The sequence below is a fragment of the Salvia hispanica genome, chromosome 6 (assembly GCF_023119035.1).
Source record: "Salvia hispanica cultivar TCC Black 2014 chromosome 6, UniMelb_Shisp_WGS_1.0, whole genome shotgun sequence".
Classification (NCBI taxonomy): domain Eukaryota; kingdom Viridiplantae; phylum Streptophyta; class Magnoliopsida; order Lamiales; family Lamiaceae; genus Salvia; species Salvia hispanica.
Window position 1 is genome coordinate 29585406 of NC_062970.1, and position 27304 is coordinate 29612709.

At 36.9% G+C, this 27304-nt stretch overlaps 2 protein-coding genes across 2 annotated transcripts in view; both read right to left on the reverse strand.

Moving 5' to 3' along the window:
• Positions 1 to 26128, reverse strand: part of LOC125192268 (peroxisomal fatty acid beta-oxidation multifunctional protein AIM1-like) — a 30237-nt gene extending 4109 nt beyond the window's left edge. Inside the window, exons 1-4 of the mRNA XM_048089792.1 lie at positions 26052 to 26128; positions 25886 to 25941; positions 25150 to 25452; positions 24898 to 24984 (exon numbers count right to left, since the gene is read on the reverse strand). Coding sequence (XP_047945749.1) covers positions 24898 to 24984; positions 25150 to 25452; positions 25886 to 25891 — 396 coding nt within the window. The 5' untranslated portion in view covers positions 25892 to 25941; positions 26052 to 26128. The remainder of the gene's footprint in view (positions 1 to 24897; positions 24985 to 25149; positions 25453 to 25885; positions 25942 to 26051) is intronic.
• LOC125192270 (peroxisomal fatty acid beta-oxidation multifunctional protein AIM1-like) lies at positions 50 to 916 on the reverse strand. The gene is made up of 5 exons (XM_048089794.1): positions 744 to 916; positions 596 to 667; positions 384 to 446; positions 245 to 301; positions 50 to 157 (listed from the first exon to the last, which is right to left on the reverse strand). The coding sequence occupies exons 1-5, from the start codon at positions 835 to 837 to the stop codon at positions 72 to 74; spliced, it is 372 nt and encodes a 123-aa protein (XP_047945751.1). The 5' UTR covers positions 838 to 916; the 3' UTR covers positions 50 to 71.
• Positions 26129 to 27304: the final 1176 nt, after the last annotated feature.

Sequence of the window (27304 nt, forward strand, 5' to 3'; positions counted from 1 at the left end):
ACCAATATGATTGACTGGAAATAAACTTCATCAGACATAATAAAATGACGTTGACTTTAGACACTTGTATGTCAGAGAAGATCACGAACCAAAGCTAGTTCCAATCCACCCCCAAGTGCAAGTCCCTGCAGGGCAGCAACAGTAGGCTTCTTTCCATCTAATGAACAAAAACTTTAAGCATAAGGTAAATTAAGTGGTAAGCATTAAATGGCAATATTCAGTTAATGCCAAGTTAGAGGAGGACCTTCTATTAAATTGACCGCGACGCTAATAGATGTCTCAGGTAAGTTGGAAGTATCTCCTGCATAGTTAGAAATTCAATGTATTCTCAAGCATGAGGCACCAAAGAAGAGAAGAGCATAAAAAAGTTAGTGAATAAAAACCTGTTCTATGCACCCTCTCAAACACATTTATGTCGAATCCACCAGAGAATTTTCCAGCATCACCTAAAAGTTGTTTATTAGACTTACAAAATCAGCGATCAGTTAAAGCAAGAGGTCATCAGGCCAACCATGCCACTAATTGCACTTTCACTAGGTTTTAATAGTGCTAACATTCTAGCATCATGGATGAAGCAATAGTAATGGAGAATTACCTGTGAGAACAACAGCTTTGACGTCATCTCTTCGCATGGCCTCACCATACTTGTCCTTCAATCCATCAAAAACTAGCCACAAAAATGAAATTAAGCAGAGATCGATGATAATAGAAGAATGAATTTATGGTGAAGGAGTGAAGCTTACTGGAAAGAGCGAGAGCATTGACGGGAGGGTTGGAGATGGTGATGATCGCAACGCCGTCGTGACCGACCTCCATGGTAACTGTAGGCTGCCTCATGTTGCTTCGGGATTAACGAAAAAAGCAGAGAGATTAAGTGATGGTGTGAAATTGAAAGCGAAGGAAGCCGTATTAATAATGGGAGTGCGAGGTCAACCAACATATATAGACAAAATGAGAGTGGGCGGAATTCAAGTCAAGCGGGAGAGAGGAAGCTGCACCGCCCATATTTACCAACCAATTTACCCTGAGTCACCGGTAACGGTTATTAATATTCACGAATCATTAGTGCATCTTTTCAAATAATTTTTATACTATATGTGAGAAAATTGGAGGATGGCATGGAATTTGCTCTACTGCTGCTAAAATCGATATATAATCGCACCAATTCATTTAATTTTACGAAAATTGAATTTGTTAATTACTCCGCATGAGTTTGATTCAGGCAATTGTGCCTTTCTCCAATAAGCAGAAAAGATAATAATTTAACATCGTAATGTGGTCCTCGTGGTGGTGGTGGTACTTGATAACTTCAACATTTATATATAGCCGATGTAGCCATGTAGGGCTTATTTTTTAAGATTTATGTGTGCATACTATGCCTAAATTCAAATGAAAGATTTAGGTCGTCATAAATCTATTGAGTAAGATAGCTAGAATAATAAAATTTACAATCCCAAAAAAATTATTGGGGTGGTAAATTTAGTACGACGGGATAGGTGTTCTAATAGTTTTAAAAAACATAAAAATTTCAATGCAGATGCTGGTACTAAGTAGTCCATTAATTTCAATTAAATGATTAAAATATTTAATTGGGGTCAGTTAAGGTTAATTGTAATTTTAATTATAATTATGATTAATGTAGTACTCTGCAGTTAAAGTTAGTATTAATTAATTGGGTTTTAATTAAACCCCTTAATTGTGGACTTGTGTGGTCCGAAAACGTGAAGCACATGGACGGGGTAGATACACACATCAGTCACAATTATGGTTGTGGGCCATATGATGTTGAACAAATGTATGAGATACTTTAAAAAGTTTTGCATGATTCTCACACCTTATATAATTTATTTCAAAAAAATATAATGATATAAACTTGATTAAGGTCACTTAAAAATTACATAGTTTCATACGTAATCTTTACCCATTTTTCCTTTTAAGTACTCTATCTGTCCCACTATAGAAGTCCTATTTAATTATAATACGGATTTTAAGAAATTTAAAGAAAAATTAATTGAATAAGTTAGTAGAATATAGATTGAAAAAGGTGAAGTGTTTTTGCATAAGGTGTATACGGATAAGAATCTTGCTGAATGTTTACCTTTTAAAAAATTACTTTCTTGCATTAAAAGTCTGCATTTTGACTGTGGTTAGCATGTGCATCTGCATGTCTCGGCGAAGACCTTGTTGATTCTTTAGGTCTTGGCTTAATTGAAATCACAATGCAACTAAAGTCCTACAAGACTAATTGGCTTGCCATCTGGTGTCTTGTTAGACAACCTGGTTTCTCTCTTGACTAATGAGCCTAAAAAACTCTTTGGTGTCTTGAGATAAGCCTTGTAAGCTATGATGAAAGCAACACATGACCATGGCTCTCCACTGTTTATCCAATTTAGTCCAAGGTGGAGTATGTGAAATATTATGGACTCTAAATTGTGTTTGGGCTTTGATATTAATCAGCTGGGCTGATTTAATTCATGTGGCCCATTCTTCACGGTGCTCCCTTGAGACTTGTTGGTGAAGATTGAGGAGGTCCTTGGCCCTGTGCAGTTCTGTGTGTGCGACCTGAGCCACATCCTAAATCTTCTGATATTTTGTTATTCCTTTCTGATTAGATCCGAAAGGATCCTTTTCTTGTGTTACTAACGTGTGTATCTAGTGTGCAGGCTTCCCAATCAGTAGAGGCTTGGATTCCAGATCTGGTAAAGGATCTGTAGTCAGCTAGGGTTTCTGATTAGGGTTCTTACTCTATAATAGATACTTAGTTGGTTTCATAGTTCTTTTGTAATCTTGTAATTGATTGCATTGTAATTGGCTTGTAACTCTGAGATTAGCCATCTCAGATCTTTTGCAATAAAAGAGGTCCCGGTAATTAGTGAATCCCGAGTGATCTGATTCCTACAAATTTTATAATAAAATGTGAGTGAAATAAGTTGGTAGAATGTGAGGTCTACTTACCATTTATGGTAAAAGTGAAATATGACTTTTATTGTGGGACAGACCAAAATAGCAAAATAAGACTCTTATTTTTGTACAAAGGGAATAATCTCATATCGGGAAGTCAGTGCAGGTTCTGCACCTCAAATCATGGTTACTCGCATTGATTTTAATGAGTAATTAAATGTATGTGGCTTTTATAGTTTGGGCAAGCTAAAGTATCGTATCTACATATATGGACTATATAAAGCAATTAAAATTATAGAAAAAGGATGGATTAACTTATAAGAAGGAGGTAGGATCCTATGATTTGATAATCTTAACTCTAGATAAAACGAAGCTTCTCTTGAATGCATGTGATTAACGGTTGATTACTCTAAACCCAAGTCTCCTTTAAGTCCTAGATTATCCAACTCTTAATAGCTCTATCAATCAGTTCATTTTTCACGTGTAGTCTCAAGGTCTCTCGACTCAATTAACCACCGTGTTGATTGTTTTCATTCACATACAACTACCCTTCTCCTGAATGGTGTTCATTCACATGATGATCAAAATCGTGAATTGTAGAAGCTAAAAACAATCAAATCCAACACATGAGAATATAAAAGAATTACTATAACATATTTAAAACCATCGGAAATATGTTCTACACCATATTGAATTTGCTAGTCATGTTCATCAACAATTCAAAGGAATTACACCAAGAAAACATAGAATTCACAATAAAAGCTATTCTGAGATGCTCCGAGGTGAATTGTCGGAGTGAAATCCTTGTTCTTCGATCCGTAGGATAAATTCTCGTCTTCCTCTTCATAGCTTCTCTCTCAAAATCGTTGAAGAATGTGTCTGGGGGCTGCTGGATGGTTGGAAATCATGCCCTAGGTCCATTTATACCTAGGGCTGGATTAGGGGAGCAATTACGTTTCCTAGCGAGTTGCTAGGTTAACAAGGGTATTGAACCCAACGAGTCGCTTGATGTCTTCTGTATACAGTGTCTTTCCGGCGAGTCATTAGACATATTCTATAGAGCCTTTTCAACAAGTTGTTAGGTTCACAAGTGGGTTGAACCCAACAAGTTGCTGGCATCTTATGGATTATAGAGGCTCGGGTTCGCAAGTGCTTTGAACCCAACGAGTCACTAGCATGCGCAGTTTCTCCATGTTTGGTCTCGTGATCTACCTTTCGTTCATTTTTACTTTTTTTTAAGCTCTTTTATGTACATTCTTCACAAACTAGTCAAAACACTAACATAATCGAGATAAAAACATAATCAAAATCACACAATTCTAATCTCTAAAATCATGCAAAATTCAAGCGGATCACATAGGTTGTGTGAAAGTGTGTTGTGAGTATAGTGTGCATTGTGTGCACATTGTGAGCGTGAAATATATGTTTTGTGTGTGCAGTATAGGCATTGTGTGTTTAGTGTGTGTATGAGCTATACTGTATGTGGGCCGTGTGTATTGTGTGTATGTAGCGTGTATTATGTGTCCGTAGAAATCATCGTTCCATTCCCTCACCCAAATCATCATACCAATAAGAGACTTGAGTGTATTTTCCATTTATGAAATAGAACTATAAAACACTTTTTTTTAAAAATCCAATTGTATAATCTAAGACAATTCTTGGCATGATGGAATGGAATGAGGGTGAAAGTTAAATAATTTTTTTTTTCTTCATTTTTTTTGCATTTTCATTCTAGTTTTTTTTTTTTTTTTTTTTTTTCCCTTCAGTCCATTCCATCTCATCATACCAATAATGACCTTATATTCTCTTATACTTAGGCCATGTTTGGTTGACAGGAAAGTTAAGTTAACAAAGAAAATGATTCATGAAAAAATAAATTCTGGGAATATGATTCATAACAACTTTACTTTCCTGTGTTTGAAAAATATCAAGATTTTAAATTTTATCTTTTTTTTAAACACTAAACTGAAAATATGTTTATTAAAAATGATAATAATTACTCCCTCCGTTCTATAATAGTGGAGACATTTCTTTCCGGCACGGAGATTATGAAAATGATATGTAATGTATTAAATAAAAAGATAATAAAGTAAAAGAGAGGAAAAAGTAAGTGAGAATAAATGTGTTGACTTTTACTAAAAAGGAAAATGACTCCACTATTATGGAACGTACCAAAATGACAAAATGACTCTACTACTATGGAACGGAGCGAGTATATTATTACATTTATTATTATGATGAATAATTTAAATATGGATTATCCATCATAATATATAATACTTCATCCGTCCCATAGAAATAAGACATTTGAGATTGACACGAGTTTTAATGCATAATTGGTAAAGTAAGAGCGAAGGAGAAAAGTAGTTGAAATTATGTAGTGAATGGTAGGACCCATAAAAAATAAACTAAAGAGAAGGAGAAAAATGTTTTCATAATTGAATATGGGCTATTTGTATGGGACAAACGAAAAATGAAATATGACCTATTTCTATGGGATGGAATGAGTAATATTATTATAATTATAGTTACCTACTGAAATTATAATCATAAATAATAATAATAATAATAATAATAATAATAATAATAATAAATATGATTATTATTATAATTATAATATTTACTAATATTATAATTGAATAAAAATTTATAATTTACATACTTTAATGATGAATTATTAATTTATAAATTTATAATAATAATAATAATTATTATTATATTATATTTAATTATATTTTAATTATTTAATATTAAATTATTATTATTATTATGATAATAAAAATTATATATAAATATAATAAAAATAATATACTCCCCCTGTTCGCCATTAGGAGTCCCATTTATGGGCGGCACGGGTTTTAAGAAATTTTAAAATAAATGGGTAGAAAAAAGTTAGTGTAACCATTTATGATATAAGTGAACCGGTACTCCTATTCACGGACGGACTAAAATAGAAAAATGAGACTCTTATTCACGGACGGAGGGAGTAGTTATTATAATGATAATTGTAATTATAGCATTGTTATTAGTAATAAATTAATACTATATTACATTAGATATCTAAATGTGTAAGAATTTTAAAACTCAGAAAAAAAAATACCTAAGAAAAGTTAGGATTCTGAAAAATTGTGTCAATCAGGTCAGCCCAACAGGTTTCGAGCCAACCCTATCGGGTTTCGGGTCAATCGGGTATGGGTTAATCGGGTTGTGATTTTTTTTCGGGTTATAAAAGTTCAACCATAATCCTAAAAACTCGGGTTTCAGGCTAGCCCAACGGATTAATCGGGTTGCTACCGATAAAATTAACATGCGATCGATCCAATAAATAATGATGAAAATTAGTTATATTTATAAAATGTAAAACATTTAATTTTGATAAATTTGATAATTTGAAATATATGCTTAAACTCAAACATAAGCATGAACAAATATTAATATTTGAGATTTGTGCAAAATGAAGTATAAACATATTTCGAGAAGATTTAAAGAATTATTTTAGAAATTTATATATTTTTTAGTGAATTTGGAATTTCTAATTTATTTATCTATTATTAATTTGTATATTTAATATAAAATTGAAAGTTATTTTTGTAGTTATCTATATAATAAAAATAATCATTGAAGTGGCGAATTATGAGTCAAATAAATAGAACAATAGAAATTTTATTGGGTTTTCGGGCCAGCCCTAATGGGTTGCTGGTTAATCTGGTTTGGGTTAATTGGGTTGTGATTTTATCAGGCTATAAATTTTTAATCCTAACCCTATAAATTGAACGGGCTATTCGTGTCAGCCCACGAGTTGGGCTGCACTGACATCCCTAGGAGGGAGTACTACTTTCCTTGTTTTCATCATTTAGATCACTTTCACAGTCTGATTAAAAATTCAAACAAACACATGAATTTAAAATTTATGAAATCATATTACTTTTCCTAACATAATCTTGACAACAAAACCCTTTTAGTACTTTTTGCACGAAAGGTTTCAGCAATCATCTTAAATTCCTTGTCTTTTCATTTCATTAGGAAAAAATCAAAATCCAATTAAGAATTCTACGCAAATAAGAAACAAACCTACTCTATCACACACTTAAACAAAAAGAAAATGTACTTAGATAAACTCCTATGTCCCACCATAAGTGAGTTTTACACTTAGTACTAATTTCTGGTACGTTCCATTTAAAATGAATTATTTCTCTTTTTTGGCAAAATATTATTATATAATTACTTTTTCTTACTTTATTTTCTCTCCCATTTTATTTCTTCTTCACTTGTCACTTTATTCTCTCCCCTACTAGTTATCTCTTCTCTTAATTCTCTAAGGTCATTCCCAATGCTATCTCTTATCCATCTCTTAACCCCCTCATCTCTTCACTATTCATGGGCCCACTTTACTTTTCACTCAATCTCTTAACTAAGAGATAACACCTACATCCCTCCATCTCTTAACACCATCTCATCTCTTAACTATTCATTCAATTTCATTTTTTATTTTTATTTTCAACAAATCCAATTAATAAAGTCACACTTCATTAAATAAAATAAAATTACAATTTAAAATCCTAAAAAAATTCTAAGAATGTAGAGTGTTTGAGTAAGAATAGAGAGTTTTTTTATGGTGGATAATTTGTGGGAATGATTTGGTATTTATAAAAGTGATTGGAGGCTTTTAAAAAATTGAAAAAAAATTACAAATTTGAAAAAAACGGCTATAAACGGCTAGTATAATTTTTGGAATTTTTTATATATATATTTTAATTTTTAAATTTTTTTCTGAATTTTTTTAAAAAAAAAATCAATTTTAACGGATATAAACGACGCCCACTCGCGGGCTGGCGAGTGGGCGTCACGCACGAACCACAGCTCGCCATGTCGCCAAGGAGCGTGGCGAGCTGTCTCCAAGACGGCTCCTCCGGGCGAGACACGCGACGAGATGCGCTCCGCATCGCCGTCTCTTATCCGGCTAGTCTCTTTGAGACGAGATGGAGACAGCAGCGCGATGCGCTGTGGATGCTCTAAACATCATTTTCTTGAATCATGTGTCCAAATGAAGCGAATCGTTTATGATGGAATGGAGGGAGTACTATATAATTAGGTTCGCATGGAATGGAGGGAGTACTATATAATTAGGTTCGCACCAAAACTATTGTTTTAAAAGGATGTATTGTTACGCTGCACCACACATTGGATTGAGTGTAAGTAGGAGAAATGATGGATTTTTGGGTACCGGTGCAGTATTTGCAGGCCTACATGAGTCAGTAATGGAGGAGTAGTCAACGCCATGTCGCCGCCTGACGACCACCAGCGGGCAGGAGCAGAGCAACGCAACGCAACAACTAGGTTATATTCCTTCTTTTCATCTCTCACTTTACTGCATGTTACCAACACATTTGTACATACCACCGAGGAAAATCAATTTAGTAGAGTACTTAATGTGAATCTTATAGATTGAAGACTTATAAATTTGCCCCGAACTTATTCTTGTAATTAAACCCAACAAATAAACTAGATAAACCAAGAAATGGAACAAGAAAAAAGGATAAAAGGATAGAGGATGGATTAGTGTTATGATTTAGGTGAAGAACAAGAAAGAAATCCCAAAGGCACTTTCACACAAACACCTAATAGCTCCACAAACTAGCAACACAAGAACTAGCAAGCATACCTTTACAATCAACCTTAGCCCGACAAAAGATCGAATGCAACCCGAAGGAATTTGATAAGTCTTCAAAAGATGAAGAAGGTGAGCTCTCAAATATGGAGAAATTGTCTCTTACAAATATTCAAAAGCTGATGACAAAAACCCTAGACATGGGTATTTATACTAGAGGTTAAAAGTGCAAAACAAAAGAGGAAAAATGAGCAAAATTCGAAAATCGCACAAAACGCCCGGGTCGGGCGTTTTTCTTCTCCAGGCCGGGCAAATTCTCTGTGGTCGGGCGTTTTGCTTGTTGGACTGCGCGGCTTTTGTAAAACAACCATAACTTCCTCGTCCGGGCTCCGATTGAGGCGTGAAAGGTACTCACGCGAAGCTATTTTGACGATGAAGACAATGGTGGTCTTAGAAGAGAATTTGGACACCATCTTAATAGGAAAATTCTCATTTGAGTCAGACCTCCGCATCCGGCTTGGCTCCTTGCCATATCTCCACCTTCTTTTCGGACCCCAATCAACCCATGGCCCTCGATGTCCTTGCATCCTATGATTGTGAATATCCAGATTCACATCAGTACTATATATACAATTAATGAATGGTAGTGAAAGCATGAAGAAATGATCACGTGAAATAGGGTAATGATGTTTCTATCTTCTATAAACAGCGAAAATCGCAAGGTACAAAAGGAATCTTTGTTAATGAGTTTCATGGTTTTATGCTTAAATGTTCAATTAATCACAACAGATGCAGGAAACGGTTATATTCGTTCACGGGCTCCAATCAATAACCTACTACAGTCTACAAACATATAAAATTGCCATGCACAAAAAATGAAAAACTAAGGAATAATGTTAACCATCTATATATAAAGATGGATAGAGAGACGGACAGTTAACTAAAATTTGAAGCATATACATCATTTATTCTAGTTGGGTCATCAATGCACAAAGACGATTGTGTTGATAATGATGAAACTCACTTTGACAAGTCTTTGCAGGTTATTGGTGTTTAGTTGTGCATAAACTTAATTAATTTTGTATAGTAGTTTAATTAAAGGGTGATGCTAAATGGTCACATTATGGCTGGCCACACAAGGTTAATTTAGTCAACTTACATATATCAAAAAATTAAAATTACTTAAAGGTTTTGCCTTACATCATTTTCGTTTTTTTTCCCTCTAACAGCTTTCAAATTTTAAAATCTGAATTAAAGACGCATTAATTGCTAATAGCCTTGGAAATTAAAGATAACATCTTGCGTCAGACATTTTCTCACGCCCTTCTATCTTGTTTATTTAATATCTATTCATTCCTTCTCTTCTTTTTTATTTCCACATGTTCAATCCATTTGCAGAGGAGGAGTAATATTATATGAGATTGTACATTGAACTTAGCCAATTTTAAGTTGAATAAGTACGTCTCTGTGAGATATGAATCATTCGAAATACACTGACGTAAATTGAACACAGTTTATTTTAGGGCTAACTGCCTTAAAAGTCACGAACTTTCTCTAAATTCCGGTTTTTCCCACAACCTATAAAATTGGCGTGTAAAGTCACGAACTTTGCATTTAGTCGCCGATTTCCCATGATGGTTTTTCCGGTCAAAGAGTGAGCTGACGTGTATCTTTTAATTGACGTGGCGGCTGACTTGGTCAATAATTATTGACTATGCAACTAAAATTACACAATAAAATTACAAAATAAAATTTAATACTTTAAAAAATGTAAATTCAGTAAATACAAATAATTTACACTCGAATTTTACAAGCAAAATTAACCTAACCTAACCTCAATTCACCCTCAAATTCTCAAACCCTAAAAATTGTATATCCGAAATCTCTCTCTCTGAAGCAGCACGCCGACGACGAGACGAGCTGTGCGTGAGTCCCCTCTTTGGTCGACGAGCAAGACCACGACGAGTCCATAGGCTTACCTGCAACGGCGACGAGCAGTGCGTAAGGATTCTTCGACATGGAGATGTGGCCGGGTTTCTTCCCGGACAAGCCGAATCCGAACCCGTAAGTGAATCTTTGCCCTTTTTACTGCAAAAGCGTTGGTTGGTCCCCACTTTGCATTGTTTAAATTAACTTGATCTTGCTTTGCATCGATTTTGATTAAATTTAGGGTTCGGCGGTGGTCCCCAGTTAGCATCAATTTTGTTTAAAATTCTTGGTCCCCACTTGCATTATTGTTTAAATTCGTTGCCCCCCCTCCCCCATCTGGTTCTGTTTTTTTGACTTTTTCCAATAATTTTTCAGTAAGCCTTTTCTCCTTCGGATTTACCATGGAGGGAATTTCATTCCAGATGGGAAGTTTTGCGAGAAATACATAGGTGGGGAAGTATGGGAAGGCATTGGGTTTGATCCAGATAGATTTGGTTACTTCGACCTAGTGGAGGAACTGAACAAACTAGGTTTAGACAGTTGGGATAGACTTAGCTTCAAGAGAAAATGGGGAGTGCAGCAAATTGATATAAAAGGTGATGCGGAGGTGATGTTAATGCTGAAGTTTCTAACCACGGTTAAAAATCAAGTATGTGATGTGTATGTTGTTGGTGGGAAGAAGGGTGGCCTAGAGCAAATTGTTGAAGATAAATCCGTGGGTAGGGGAGACACTATGGGTGATGAAGCTGTCAAGCATCGAGTGGTTGAGTTTGAGTCAGTGAGAAAGGCTAATGTTGAGTATGTGAATAAGAGCAAGTGTAACACAAAGAGTAGAAAGGAAACAACTTCAAAGGCTGGCAAGTTCAAATCAGTTTCCACCCAAAATACTGTGGAAAAGAATGTTGAAAGCAGTGTGAAGAAAAGTTTGTTCCAGTCTTCCCAGAAGTCAGTGTTTGAAAGTGTGGGTAAGGGTGTGAGAGCTAGGAATTCTGCATCTAAGGATGTGGATGAGAATGTGGGAGCTAGTAAATCTACATCTAAGGATGTGGATGAGAATGTGGGAGCTAGTAAATCTACATCTAAGGATGTGGGTGAGACTGTGGGAGCTAGTAAATCTACATCTAAGGATGTGGGTGAGAATGTGGGAGCTAGACCTGATGAGAGTGTGGGAGATAAGCCTGATCAAAGTATTGGAGTGGGTATGGGATATGACAGTGAGGATGATGGGAGTTACATACCATCTTCTGAAGATGAGGAAACTGATGATGACATGGAGGCTGAGGAATTAGTGTCAGAGGATGAGGAATACACACAAGGAAGGAAGAAAGCAAAAGAAAATAAGGAGAAAGAGTTTGTTGTTACTGATGACATGTTCTATGGCCTAGTCAGTGGTGGGCAAATAAGTGACTATGTGTCTGAGTATGAGAATTCAGAAGAAGGTGATATCTACTCTAGCTCAACTGATTCTCAAGATGAAGGGAGAAGAAAGATGGAAAGACATGCCAAAGTGATGTATGATCCAAGATGTGATCATAAGCATTTAAAATTGTGTATTGGAATGGGATTTATTGATGGTTTTCAAGCCAGAGATGCTCTGACAGACAATGCAGTTGAAAATGGTTGGGAGATCCACTTCAAGAGAGCAAATAGGAAGGCATTTGAGGCAGGTTGCAAAAGTCCTTGTTAAATGGTTCTGTTCTGGGAGTGTTGTGAGTAAAACGGGTTGTGTAGTAATTAAGAAACTGGAACCAGAGCACACATGTCCTAGGGCTATGAGAAACAAGATTGTGACATCTAATTGGATTGCCAGAAAATACTTGCATGTGTTTAGGCTTAGACCAGAGTTCAGTTGCAAGGAATTAGGTAAGGACTTGATGCAGCGGTTTGCATTTGATGCAACCAAGTGGAGGTTATACCATTCCAAGAGAAAGGCAATTGAGATGCTGATGGGAACAGTGGAAGATCATTATGCAAAGCTGAGGAGTTATATGCTGGAGTTGGGTAGGTCTGACAGAGAAGGGCGGTTTGAATTACATGTGGATGTGGGTGCTGTATTTAAGGCTGTGTACATTGGTTTTAGTGGTCTAAGAAAGGGTTTCAAGGAGGGCTGTAGACAGGTGATTGGTCTGGATGGTGCTTTCCTTAAGACATATCTTGGTGGGATATTGTTAACTGCTGTAGGAACTGATGGCAACAATCAAATGTATCCCATTGCTTGGGCAGTGGTTGAGGCTGAGAATGAAGTTTGTTGGGCTTGGTTCATTAATATTCTTGCTGAAGAGTTGGCATTGGGTGAAGGAGTAGGAATTATCATTATCAGTGATCAACAAAAGGTATATACTATGCTAACTTATTAATTTATGCCAGTTATATGTATGTTTTATTTGGAATTGTTGTCTAATTTGTTATGTTTTCACTTACAATGTTGTTTGATAGGGACTTGAGAATGCAGTTCAGAATCTACTTCCATTTGCAGAGCATAGAAACTGTGCAAGGCATATCTATGCTAACTGGAAAAAAACCCACAAAGGTCCACTTTTGAAGCAGCTTTTCTGGAGGCTGGTTAGATGTACTTATATGGAAGAGTATGAGATTGCATGCAGAGAGCTAGAGAAGGAAGATGGACAGGCTTTTGCTGATTTAATGGACAAAAACCCAAGCAGATTCTGTAAGGCTTTTCTAACACCTGTACAATGCTCTGATGCTATTCTTAACAATGTCTGTGAATGTTTCAACTCCTATATTCTGGAGGCTAGGAGCAAACATGTAGTAGACATGCTTGAGGAAATGCGAACCACACTCATGGAGAGACTTTATAGAAAGAGTGTAGAAATGGAGATTGCTGGGAGTAGTTCTACTGTGTGTCCAAAAGTGAGGAAAAAAATTGAAGCTATGATTTATGAAAGCAGAAATTGTACCACCATTCCTGCAATTGGGGGGAAATTTGAAGTTAGCCACTTTGAGGATAGGTTTGTAGTGACTCCTTCCACAAGGCAGTGTGGTTGTAGGAAATGAGATTTGACTGGAATTCCTTGCCTTCATGCATGTGCTGTTATTCACTTCCTCAAGCAGAATGTTGATGATTATGTCCATGAATACTTCTCATTGAGCAAGTATAAGGTTGCTTATGGATATGGGTTGCCAGCGTTAAATGGGGAGAAATTATGGCCAGTTGCTGAGGGGTACCCGGTTGTACCTCCACCTGTGAAAAAGATGCCCGGTAGGCCCAAGAAGGTAAGAAGGAGGGATCCATTCGAGAAGGATCCAGCTAGGCCTAATAGAATGAGAAAGATATGTGTAATGACATGCCAGAAGTGTTTCCAAGAAGGCCACAACTCTAGAACTTGCAAAAACGATCCAGTTGAAGTCCAACCTAAACCAAAGGTATTAAACTCTAGTTTTAATTGTACAACTATATTTTATCTCTATCTATTATTACTAACATTGCAATTACTCAATTTATAGGCCAAGATGGGAAGGCCTCGCAAGACACCATCTAATGCCGAAAATGGTACCATTGCTATTACGGGGAGAGCTGGAAGAAGGGGGGGTCGTGGAGGAGGCCGTGGTGGAGGGCGTGCTGGAGGACATGCTGGAGGAGGTTCGGGAGGAGGTGATGGCTCAATCCTCACGCAGCAAAGCAACAACAATGGTTGAAGATGTTGAATGTGTGGAAGAAAACAATGTTTTTTTGTGAGCACCAAACTATGTCTTAACAATGTGTTTTGTGAGCACCAAACTATATGTGGTTGGGTACTAAATTATGTGTAGACAGTGTGTTTTGTGGCAGCAAACTATGATCAATTCAACTGTGTGTTTTGTGGCAGCTTCCCCTTTCTATTATATTTCTTCTTCTTTGTTGGACATGAACTCTTAATGTATAGCATCCTGGTTAAATTTGAACTCGTAACTCAATGCATTCATAGGGAAAAATAATTACTCAATGTTATATTTGAACTCACTAATCAATGCATTCATAGGAGAAAAATCACTACAATATTATTGTTTCCGTAGTGTATTACATTGGAGTTCAACTTGCATAGTCTACTACAATCATTGGTTCTATTAGATAAGCTACGTCAGTATCCAAATGACGACACATAAAATGCAAATGACAACCTTCAAATTCCGGTTTTGACGATGTAAATCTGCGACAACACCTTGGAGTGCTTCAACTTCAGCGGTTTTGGAACGGACACTCTCATCAAGTGCATCCTGCATAGCAACTTTATCTCTCAACGCTCTTTGCACGTTGTCCCTATCCATCTTCAATTTCTTAAAAAAGTACTCTTGATTCGGCGACAACGATGGATCAATCCAACGAAAGAATTTGCAATCGTCCTCCTTCCATACTTGGCAACGATAGAAGCGTCGTCCGGGATTGGCATCCGTATTTGATGTCACCACATCGGCTTCAAGACCATGATCACAGACCACTGCCTCAAACCTCGGCCAAGTCATTCTGCTCGAAGACCGCGAAGACGGGACATCCTACACCAAAACACAATCATGAACTATTATACCCATTGCACATTCAAAATCGGGAAAGAAGTTTATTCAATTTTAAACCCAGCCATGGACATCCTAAACCCAATCACAAATCGAGAAGAAGTTTATTCAATCCAGAAACGACATTGAACCCAAAACCAACAGAACCCTAAATCGCATATTCATTGATTATAAGTTCAATTGAATTATCTAGTTACGTCTTATAATCGAGTGAATCTAAACAATAGAATTGTTCAATTTGATCTAAGATTCAATTGAATTATTAGAATTAGTAAAACTCTCAAGTTTATCATTTTAATCTACTACATTTTCATATACTACCAAGTTTATGTAATTGGACAATAAATATGATTTTCAAATTCAAATGAACAAGTGAATCTAAGTACTAGTATTAAATAAACAAAAAAAAAGTACTAGTATTAAATAGTTCAACTGATTAAAAGTTCAATAGAATTATTCAGGTGAATATAATTTTAATTAAATTGTTTGGTTGAATAACTCAATTGAATCTAACACCAAATTAATACTCCCTCCGCCCCTCATTAGGAGTCACACTTTGACCGGACACGGATTTTAAAAAATGTAAAGAAAAATTGGTTTGAAAAAGTTTGTGGAATGTATGACCCATTTTTTATATTGGTTTTATAATAAAATGTGAGTGAATTGAGTTAGTGGAATGTGAGACTTACTTACCATTTATGGTAAAAATGAAGTGTGACTCTTAATAGGGGACGGATGGAGTATAATAGTACTCCCTCCGTCCCGGATAATTCGTTCCAGTTTTCCATTTCGGTCCGTCCCACATAATTTGTCCCATTTCTCTTTTACCATTTTTAGTAGTGGACCTCATATTCCACTAACTCATTCCTACTCACATTTTATTATAAAACTAATATATAAAGGTAGGACCCACATTCCACTAACTTTTTCAACTCACTTTACATTACAATTCTTAAAACCCGTGCCCGATCAAAATGACCCGAATTATCCGGGACGGAGGGAGTATTAAATTAAGTAATCAGATTCCATACTTTTTAAAATTTGACTAGATTATTAGATTGAACTTAATTTATTCAAGGATTATTTGTTGCTTATTTTCATACATATTTTTAATTAATATTATGTTGTATTCCACATTTTGCTTAAAATTAAATATAAACTCCAAATAATATTAAATATGAATAAATAAAATTGAAATATTTTGATATTTTCTAAACCCAAAAGTAAAGTTGTTTAGAAATTATATTTCCGGGATTCATTTTCTTAGGAGTAATTTTTTATGGAAACTTTACTTTTAGTCAAACAAACAAGTGTATCAAATTATCAATTTATTCTATTACATTTTGCATTCATTTTTAGATTAATTGGACAATTAAGGTGAATTTAAATTCAATTAAACAAATCAACTGAGAATCAGATTTTATCGTTAAAATTTGCGATGGAGTTGCTGATTTTATTTACTTAAAATTGTGGATGATAGATAGCATGCTTCTTTAATTACAAGATTTCAATTAATTGTCTACAACATCTACATTTAAATTCCCACCCGTTTTTCGTTCATTTATTGGTCCATTTATCAGTACAAGTATGCTGCTTCCATTACACATTTCAATTCCTGCTCCTTTTTCGTTCGTTTATTTATCCGTCATAGTATTATTCATTCAAGGGAGAAGCCAAAAACAAAAACAAAAATTTACAGAAAATAAAAAATACCTTCATAGAAAACATTTAAGAAATCCATCCAAATTTTATAGAAAACCAAAAATATCAACACTGGAGTCTTTCCTATAGCCCTGCACCGATTGTGTATTTTAGTCGGAACATCAAAATTATGTACTCTTTCTCGACAACTTCTCCACCGATTCAAATTTTGTCTAAACATGTAAATCGGGGTTTTTTTGCCACTAAACCTATTCAAATTTTGTCCTATCTCAGTCTCGCCGATTTGGGGACTTTTTTTTGCATATTTTTGTGGAGATGGGTGAGGGTTCCAGATATGGGGGAGGGAGAAACTAAAAATGGGTGAGGTTCCAGATATTTTTAGTCTCAAAGTCTCGCTGCTGCATCAAATTTTCTTTTCACATTTTTGTGGAGATGGGAGAGAAAGGCTCCAGATATGGGAGAGAGAGAATGCTGAACATGATAGAAGAGATAGAGAGAGAGTGCCGACTCAAACATGGCTACAAATATGGGGAGAGAGAAACTAATATTGGCGGGACATGAAAAGAAGAAGAGAAAAGAGCGCCAATTTCACCTCCATGGCTACAAATATGGGGAGAGAGAAACTAATACTGGCGGGACATGAAAAGAAGAAGAGAAAAGAGCGCCAATTTCACCTCCAAACATGAGAAGGTTATAAAAGTAAAATCAATTCCTAACAAAATCGGAAATTTTATGCAAACCGGGTTTTTGTGCTATTAAACTAGTTTATGGCTGGCCATAATGTGGCCACATAGACAAAGCACCAACTCCCGAGGAGACGTTGGGGGCGCCAATCGACACCCGTCTATTGGTTTTAATGTTTGTCAATTTTATAAAAGAGGAATACCGTTTTATTGAATACAGAGTATTATTTTACTCTCTCAAATAAGGTTACAATTTTATTGAATGCAGAGTATTATTTTGCGCTCGCAAATAAGGTTACCAATTAAATAAGTTTCTTTGCATATGATAAATTTATTGTTAATGTTTGTCAATTTACGACATTAACTGATATAGTTACCATTTTATTCACGAGGAATACCATTTTATTGAATGCAGAGTATTATTTAACTCTCTCAAACTATCATTTCACCAATATAGCATGAACCACAATATCATTTTATAAATGATATATATCATCTCTAAGCATGTAAAGTTCATTTTAACTTAACAATCATTTTATGCCACAAGCATCAGCAACCACAGTATCATTTTATAATTTTTGTGCATGCAACGTATCATTTTATACTCTCAAACTATCATTACACCAATAGAGCGTGAACCACAAATCAACAGCAATACCATATCATTTTGTATATGATGAATATCATTTTTAAATATGTAAAGTTCATTTTAACCTTACAAATAGTATCATTTATGCCACAAGCATCAGCAACCACATACTATCATTTTATAAACAATGAATATCATTTTTATAGTTCAAAGTATCGTTTTACACACAAATGAACATAAACACCGTATCATTTTGTAAACGATAAATATTATTTTTAACTATGTAAAATTCATTTTAACCTAACAAACTAGTACCATTTTATGTAACACCTACTCTTTTTACGCCTGCTCTTTTTACATCTTTTTAGAATGCAATTTTTGGGGGAAAATAAAATTTTTATGGAATAATGTATATTAGAATATAGCTATATATATATATATATATATATATATATTATTAGTTGAAGGACCTTCGTAGCTTTTACCATTCCTCAGACTTATTGCCTTGCACTCCTTGGGATTGTTTATGGTTTGTGCTGGAAATTGGCCAGGATGATGTTGGGCACCCACAGCTTGAGAGATTTGACTAATCTGAGTGCCAATGCTCTTCATGTCTGCATTCTGTTCCACATTGATATTCTCATTATTATTCGCCATTGGAACTGGAGAATGAGGCTCGTACTGTAAAGGTGGATGCCTATGAGAGGGTGAAGGAAATCAAATCCTTCGGTTTATCCTCCTCTGCGTGTTCCTCCTTTGTTGAATGCTTCGATCTCGGGATCAAATGGCTCTAAAGGTAGACCTTTAGGACGCGTGTGCATACAACCTGGACAAGGACACAAAATGATTGGAGAACTCAAAAAGAAAAATAAAAATAAAGCGAATAAAATCTAGACTTGTAATCTCAATTATTATCACGATATTAGGCTATAGTAACACTAATTGTCCCTGGCAACGGCGCCAAAAACTTGACTCGACTTATTTTTAACACAAGTATACCCGCAAGTGTACGGGGCTAATGTAGCAAACAGTAAGCAAGAGTATCGTATCCACAGAGACAATGAGTGCTAACCTAATTACCACGAACCAATCTCAACTACTATCTAGATGAATCGAAAAGTGTTGTTTTTCTAAATTTACTTGAAACAAGTAAATAACAATAATCAAAATAATTAAAAACAACTAGAGAAATAAAAATAAACGAAAGGTAAAGATGTAGATCAAAGATAAGAAGGTAGAATCCTACGAGATCGATAATAATTATCCCATGTTCAACTAATTTCCAAACTATGCCAACAAAGGTCTCAAGGGTTATTAAGCTATCACTAAGGTAAAACTATATCTTCTCTCGAAGCATACAATTTGTAGATTGCTACCTAGAATCGAATTCTCCTTCCTAGAACTAGGGCAACAACTCCTAATAGCTCATAAGATACTTAGCTTCATTCAAAGGCTCAAATCTCTCGATTATATTGGCAAAGACGCCAATTTCTTCTCTTTCAAATTAAACTGCTCACTTCTCAGTTCTTGTAGTAAAATCCACATGCATTTATAAAGTGATCAATCAAATAAATGTATAAGCATAGAAGAAATCAAAATAACCACATGACAAAGGCATAGAAAACGGAAATCAATTAAACATAAGGATCATTGTAACTCCCCCGTAGAACTCTACGGAAGATTTAGCTACTCATGTTCATCACAAAAGTCAAATAAATATTCGAAGAAATGTTCAAAAACATTGTTTGAACAAAAATAAACTAAAGCAAGAACACCCGGAATTAGATTGGGCGGATTGGAGGCCTCGTCTTCAATCTTGCGATGAATCCTCCTCCTCTGCTCCTTCTTCTCTTCTTCCTTGGTGATAAACTCTTTCTTTGCTCTCAACTCTCTCTCTCGTCTAGTATGGTATCTCTCTAGCTTAGATGATTTTGTGTGGTTTTGGGGTTGTAGAGGATCCTCTCTCAATCTCTATCTCCTTAATTTATATTGCAGCACCACACTTCCTTTCCACCTACATCAACATCACTTTCCACCTCATAATATTCTCCCAATAATTCTTCCCACACATCTCTCACTCTTCTTTGTTCAAGCTCACACGTCTAACCACCTCAAAATGATCAAGATTCCTCCTTTTTATCATCTTTCGTGGTGCATCCATTTTCTCTCTTTCCTTGAAGAGAAAGAGAGACCATTGCAGGCTGCTGTTTCTCGTCTCCGACTAGTATGGCATGGTGCAGCCCCGGAAGATACAGGGGGATCGAAGACTTGCATTCCTTCACCTGTGCAGCTTCATCTATGATCACCAGCTCAAATGGTGTCATTTCGTTGATGTGGCTTGATTTGGTCTTGATCACAGTATCTTTAACAACAACATGTATCTATGGAACCGTGGCGCTTGAATTTGCCCTGAACGAGGATCCTTAACACTTCAAATACATCCAGTAAAGTTAGAGACTAAGGAGAGACGCAGAGCACAAGAACCTGAAATTAATTTTAATGAGGCAAATCAAGGTAATTAGATATATAAATTATCGAGAAACAATCTAGGATTAGGAAGATTCCGAAAGCTTCTATGACACAATTTCAGTCAGCAACTCCAGCTTGTTGTTGTCAGAGGATGTCAGAGTGAAATTGGCAATGCAAAAGTGAACAACTCAATGAAAATGTCAGCCTATTGTAAGTAACGAAATAGATGCAAATGCAAGGCAAAGATTGTTCGAAAGGAAGAAACGTAAATGCATCATGTATTAAACTAAATATGTAACTTTCAGTGTGAGTGAAGGCATCGAAGCTTGTGTGACCAGTATGTTCGTGACCTTCCCGCACCCGTCACGACAATGTCGATAACCAATAATTAGGGCAATACTGATCTTCTCACCACTAGGGCAAACACGAAATTCAATTTTGTGGGTGGAGTTGAAAATGAAAAATGAGTTATGGAATTGAGGAAATTGAAAATGCGAGAGCCAACTAGGGATTTTTGTCTCCATTTCCAAGTGCGAGAATCGACGCAGATACATAAACCAAGCCCTTCCCAATAAATCATTTCCGCCTATTCCTCCATTGAACAATGCGGGCCAGAGTCTATTAGAGCATCTCCAATGCAAATAGGCCAGCCACTCTCTCTCCCTGCCACGTCAGCAGCACTAAAAATCCACCTGCCACATCAGATTTAGGCCAGCCGCAATAAAAATAATTCAAGAAATACTACATTTACGGAATTAAAATTACGATTAAATTACGGAATTAAATTTACGAGACATATACGGGAAAATTCATTAATTGCATTAAAAAAAGGTACATAGATAAAAAAAATTACATAATAAAGAAAAAAAATTATCGCCGTGCAGTCCTCCGTTCCCACAACTCTTCAATTATATCCTTTTGGAGTTGAATATGAGGCGGCCGACTTCATCGGGATGTACCCCACGTCGTACGCTAGGGGTGGCCGTTCCGTGGCTTGGACCGGCTTCATCGTCATTGGCCCAACTAGTCAGTTGTACGCCTTCGTCTTCGACGATCATGTTGTGCGTGATAATGCAGGCGTACATTATTTGAGAAACGCATTTGACATACCACAAACGCGTTGGACCCTTAATTGCCGCCCATCGAGGACTGGAGCACACCAAATGCGCGCTCCACGTCCTTGCGCGCCGACTCTTGCCGTTCCGTAAAGTAGGCCTTCCTTTCATCACTTGCGTGCCTGATCATCTTCACAAAGACAGGCCACCTAGGGTATATCCCATCCGCCAAGTAGTAGTCCATATCATGCCGATTGCCGTTGGCCACAAATGAGACGGCTGGACCGATGCCCTGGCACTTCTCGTTGAAAAGGGGAGACGAGTTCAGGACGTTGAGGTCATTGTTCGACCCGACTACCCCAAAATACGCATGCCAGATCCACAGCTGGTAATCATCTACGGCCTCGAGGATCATCGTGGGATTCTTTGACTTGTAGCCGGTCGTGTAGGCCTCCTTTCAGGCGGTCGGGCAGTTCTTCCACTCCCAATGCATACAATCTATCTTTGCCTAACATCCCGGGGAACCCATGCTGCTCCCCGTGCATCTGCATCAAATTTTGACAATCTTGGGGAGTAGGGCTTCGAAGGTACTCACCGAAAATGTTTATCACGCCCTCTCAGAAATACTTCAGACAATCCAGAGCAGTCGTCTCACCGATGTGGAGGTACTCATCCCACATGTCCTGTCGCGCCTCCGTAGGCCAACTGCCCGATTGCCGCCGTGCACTTTTGAATAGGGGTGTGGCCGGGTCTGCCAACCGCATCATGCCCGAAGCGGAAACACAGATATCGACGCTCCAAAGCGTCAACGATACGCATAAACAACTCCCTGCGCATTCTAAAACGCCACCTGAACATGTTTGCGGGAAACCGCGGGTTCTCTGAAAAGTAGTCGTCATATAGCCGCTGATGTGCAGCTACGTGATCCCGATCACTGCTCGGCGGTGGACGACCCGTGGAGGGCGAGGTATCGCCTGCTGCTCCACCCTACGCATGTACCGCTCCATCTCGCGGTTCATGTAGGCCTCCATAGCCTCGTTCATCCTCCGTTCGTACTCCTCAACATCCCACCACTACCACCACTGCTACCACCCGCGTTACTCATCGCTCGATGATGCTCCTGTACAGAAATTTAGAGAGAGAAAACTCGTTAAAACAAGTGGTGCAAATGAAAATGAAACTAAAATCGCGTTTATATAGGTTTTCAAAAAAAAAAAAAAAAAATCGAAATAGGGCGCTGGCCGATCGGCACGCCACAATGGCGGCCAGCGCATCGGCCAGCGCCACGCGATCGGCTAGCCCACGCCGCTTTTTTCGCCGATTTCAGGCTGGCCTGCTCCAATGGTTCATCTAGCGACGCGAATCGGCTAGCCGGTTGGCTAGCCGGCATTGGAGATGCTCTTATAAGGCTCTCAAGAAATAAAGCTTGTACACTAAACAACTGGAATTACACATTTTTCGCTATTTTTCGCCTAATGCGGGCCAGATTGAACCCATTTTTCGCTATTTCCTACAAAGCGAAGGGTCCTAAGTTTGTGTTGCCGATAAATGCTGGTTAATGCGGGTTAACGATCTTAGCTTAATTCTGCCTATGTGAGAGTGATGCAAAATCCAAAAGCAATTACTAGAATATTGTCCACATTTTCATTTTGGGCTATCCACCAAATATAGTGCAAATTTTTTTAAAAAAATTCATTTTAGATAAATAGAGTACACACTCAACTATCATTACACTCACATTATATTATAAATTCAATTATAAAATTTGAGATTAATATTCTACTAATTTTATTTAATCTAATTTCCTAATATCTCTTAAAATTCGTGGCGGTCAAGCGGTGACAACATTTGATAGAGTGGATATCTATGAGGTTATCCACAACCCAGTATTTTAAACATCTTTTATCCATCTATTCCTTCATTAGTTGTGGACTACACATTACTTTTTACTCAATATCTTACTAGTTAAGAGACAATACCTCGAAACCTCAATCTCTTCCATTCTCACTAATTCATTTAATTTTTATTTTCTATATTAATCTATTTGATATAAAATTTATTTAAATTATTTTAATTTAATTTAAATATGAAATTCATTAAAATATAAAATATTCACATTTTTTTATTTTAATCTATTTATTAAAAATAAAATATTTACATATAAACTAATATAATTGAAATTTTAAATTAATATTTAAATAGATTACTGTGAAATTATAATTTTTTTATAATAAAATTTGTATTTAGAAATTATTTTATTTAATCGGATAAAAGAAGTTCACTCGTAGGGGGCGAGTCAACTTCATAGCCCTATAGGAATGCGCCATGTGGACAAGATTGCTCGCCATCTTTCTTTTCAGAAGGAGACACTCCAAGGGACAAGATGAGATCTTTCATCTACAACGCCAACTCACCATCATCTAGACCTGCCCAAGGTTTATTGAACTAGAGGGTTAAACTGAAACCGTAACCGCTGGTTACGGTTCCGAACCGAAACCGTGAGAATTTACCCGAACCGAAACTGTCGATTTTTGAACCGTGGTACCGTACCACGGTTCAGATTCAAAAATTATCGAACCGAAACTGTGCCAGAACCGGCGCCGGTTCCTGACTGTTTTAAGCTGGAACCGCGAAATCAAGCCGGAACCGAAAAAAAACTAGCGGTTCGGAACCGTACCATAATGCTGTTTTATGATAATTGATAAATGGGCAACAGGAAACATAAAAAATAAAGATGCTGAAATTTCAAGATAATGGCTTTGATGTTTAGAAAAATATGATGCAGCGAGACAGCCCTTTCATGACAATTTTTATTGCAAAAAATTTCTAGTAATGGCTTTAATGTTTAGAAAAATATGATGCAGCAAGACAGCCCTTTCATGAAGATTTTTTATCGAAATTTTGTAGACACAACACAGGCAATGGTGCTATAGTGTAGAATACTTCAAAGTTCAATCTGGCTTTGTTTTTTATAGAAACAATACTCTGATTCTCATACCATCAAAGCCAAGAATTTCTCTACTAAAATGAGCCCTGAAATACTTTCTTTACAAATATGAACGATTCTGATCAAATAACCTCACGAGTCCAAAATACTATTCCCATCTTTAGTTAAAACTTCAAAAGGTATTATGAGCTACAGACTTTTGAGACTCTGTAATGGTTCTTCGCCCTGTAAAGGTATAGCTGAAGAAAAGTCTCCATTATACACATATAAGCAAATGCAATAAATTTATTGGGAATCAGTTTCCAAGTACAAGAAATTTTGGACTAGGAAAAAGCACTTCATGATGACCAAAGTGATAATGAGAAGATAATTTACATCTTGCATGATGTTTTAAGTTTGAATGGTTCCACTTGCACAAACTGACACTTGCATGGACAAATTTTTGTAATTGAACCTTAACATTTTTCCTATGTACGATTCCAAATTTCGCTGACATCGTGCAGAAAAAGAAGTTATCAGCAAAGGGGTTTGCTGGGTGATCATACCTTACTTGTTGCCCTTTGAGAAAAAAACGCATGCACTAGACCTTTTGATGTGTCTGTAGAGATTAGATCTTTAAATACTCTCGACTCCTGCAGAAAACACACATAAAGTGCATGGGGAGTGATTTCCGGAAATCCACTAATATATCTTGCAAGAATAATGACAAAACAGGTAGGAGTAGTATATATTCTATAAGATGTATCAACTAAATTGTGTAAGATAACTTTGACAGCCCAAGTTAGAAAAAAAGTTACCTTTAAAATTCCATGATAACCACCGTGAATGATTCCTTCCTCAATTACATCAAGACATGCCTGGTGCTGAGGCAAATTTTTAAAACTCTGTTTGGCCTGCTGCCTTGCTGTTTTTATAATAGCAACCACTTCTGGCAGGGAACCAAGTTTGTCTATCTTATGAAGAGAGCGTATCCATGGTTTGCGCCTCTCTATGATGTCTAGTGCCCACTGGCGGGATGCTTTTAATAATTCATCAGAAGGTACAACAGCATCAACAAGGCCTAGATCTTTTCCTTCTTCGGATGTAATTGATTTAGAAAACTGTACACGTAACACCACCAAAGAGAAAAACAATGCCCATTTATAAACACATTACAGAAGACATGCAAATCACTCTCATGAATGATTGTGAAGTAAAGATATATAGCTACATCTATATTTGGTTGGTTCTCGTGATAACATTTAAAACTCTGGGGGATTCAGAGACAGGTGATGCATACACCCTAGTTTTCAAGATTGAAGGAGTAAAAATGTCAATAACTAAGGGTTAATTTGAACCCTACCCTTTCTATATACATATATACACATATGTGTGTGTGTGCAGGGAATGATTCATATAAAAATTTCTTATTGTGAGAATGTGAGATGCTTGGACTAAAGCTATAAAGTATATACAATGAGAAAATAACACAAATTACTTAAAGGTTCAATGCAACTACTTTGTAAGTTCTTGATATAAAAATTGGAGACCTACCAGCATGAGTTCAAGTGCTTTTGGCAGCCCGATAAGCCTAGGGAGACGTTGTGTGCCTTGAATTGTACCATGACCAAGATAGCAGTCACTTAGTGAAAACTGAAAATTGTCTCCTTCGATATACTGCCCAATGAATTAACAAATAAGATGTTGCTGGAGTTCATACCTCCTGACCCAGGTATAACACCTAGAGTAAGTTCAGGCAGACCAAGTAGTGTCTTTGGTGCAGCAATTCGCGCGTGAGAAGCCTGCACAATGATCAGTGATATGTACTGTTTCTGTGTGGTAAATCTTGTGAAGCATTTGTTGGAGGAAGTAACTACTTCGGTTGCTTGGTGTTCTCGAGAACTAGGGTTTTCTTGGAGTGAGGGTTTAGTGTGAGTTTGTGTTCAGGAGATTCACGAATCCGGTAGTGGAGGTGTTGAGTGTTGGTGTCTACGGTGTGAGTGAATCAGGTGGATCAGCGGTGCTCCTTGCGGTTTACGGTTGAATAGATCGAGTTGTTTGGGGGTGTCGAGGCAGAACTTGATTGATCTATCGATTTCTTTGTTCTACTTGTTAATACCGTTCTAGATCCGAAAGGATCTTGCATTAGTTCTACGACTGTCTCTATTGAGTGTCGGTATCGAGGACCAGGGTTCAGCTAGGGTTGGTCAAGCACCGTAATAGCTAGTGTTCTTTACTTGTAAAACGTTTCGTGTATTAACTTGTAAATAAGCCGCGTGGGTGAGTGCGAGCTTAGCCTCTTATACAAGACCAAGAGGTCTCGGTAAATAGTGAACCCGGACTTGTCGATCATATTGGGCTGATTATTTATTTGGCCCGTATGATATTAAAGTGAGCCCAAACCACTTACCTCGCTGCACTAGATGCTGCCGTGTCTCCTCTATCTGGATCGTGTGTTGTGGCCGTTGGATGTAGGGCGAGCGGTATATGTGTGTGTAAGCCGTTTCTCTTTCAACCAATTCAGTCTTATCTCTCTCTCTCTACTCGGCTGATTCTCGCAATCCGCTCTCTTCTTCTCAGATGAGTCTCCAGGTTGTTTCCTGTGATATGTCATGTTTCTTGTGTGGTAAATCTTGTGAAGCATTTGTTGAGGAAGTAACTACTTCGGTTGCTTGGTGTTCTCTGAGAACTAGGGTTTTCTTGGAGTGAGGGTTTTTGTGAGTTTGTGTTCGAGAGTTACGAATCCATGAGTGGAGGTGTTAGTGTTGGTGTCTACGGTGTGAGGTGAATCACTGGTGGAATCAACGGTGCTCCCTTGGGCGGTTTTGGTTGAATAGATCGAGTTGTTTGGCGGGTGTCGAGCGAAACTTGATTGATCTATCGATTTCTTTGTTCTACTTGTTAATACCGTTCTAGATCCGAAAGGATCTTGCATCGTTCTTGACTGTCTCTATTGAGTGTCGAGCTATCGAG

What these genes read in the sequence shown, in the direction of transcription:
- LOC125192270 (XM_048089794.1), bottom strand. Translation starts at nt 837, where the DNA reads ATGAGGCAGCCTACAGTTACCATGGAGGTCGGTCACGACGGCGTTGCG. An exon ending in CAAAGCTGTTGTTCTCACAG is followed by an intron (nt 447 to 595) that starts GTAATTCTCCAT and finishes AACAACTTTTAG; the next exon opens with GTGATGCTGGAAAATTCTCT. An exon ending in CGCGGTCAATTTAATAGAAG is followed by an intron (nt 158 to 244) that starts GTCCTCCTCTAA and finishes TTTGTTCATTAG; the next exon opens with ATGGAAAGAAGCCTACTGTT.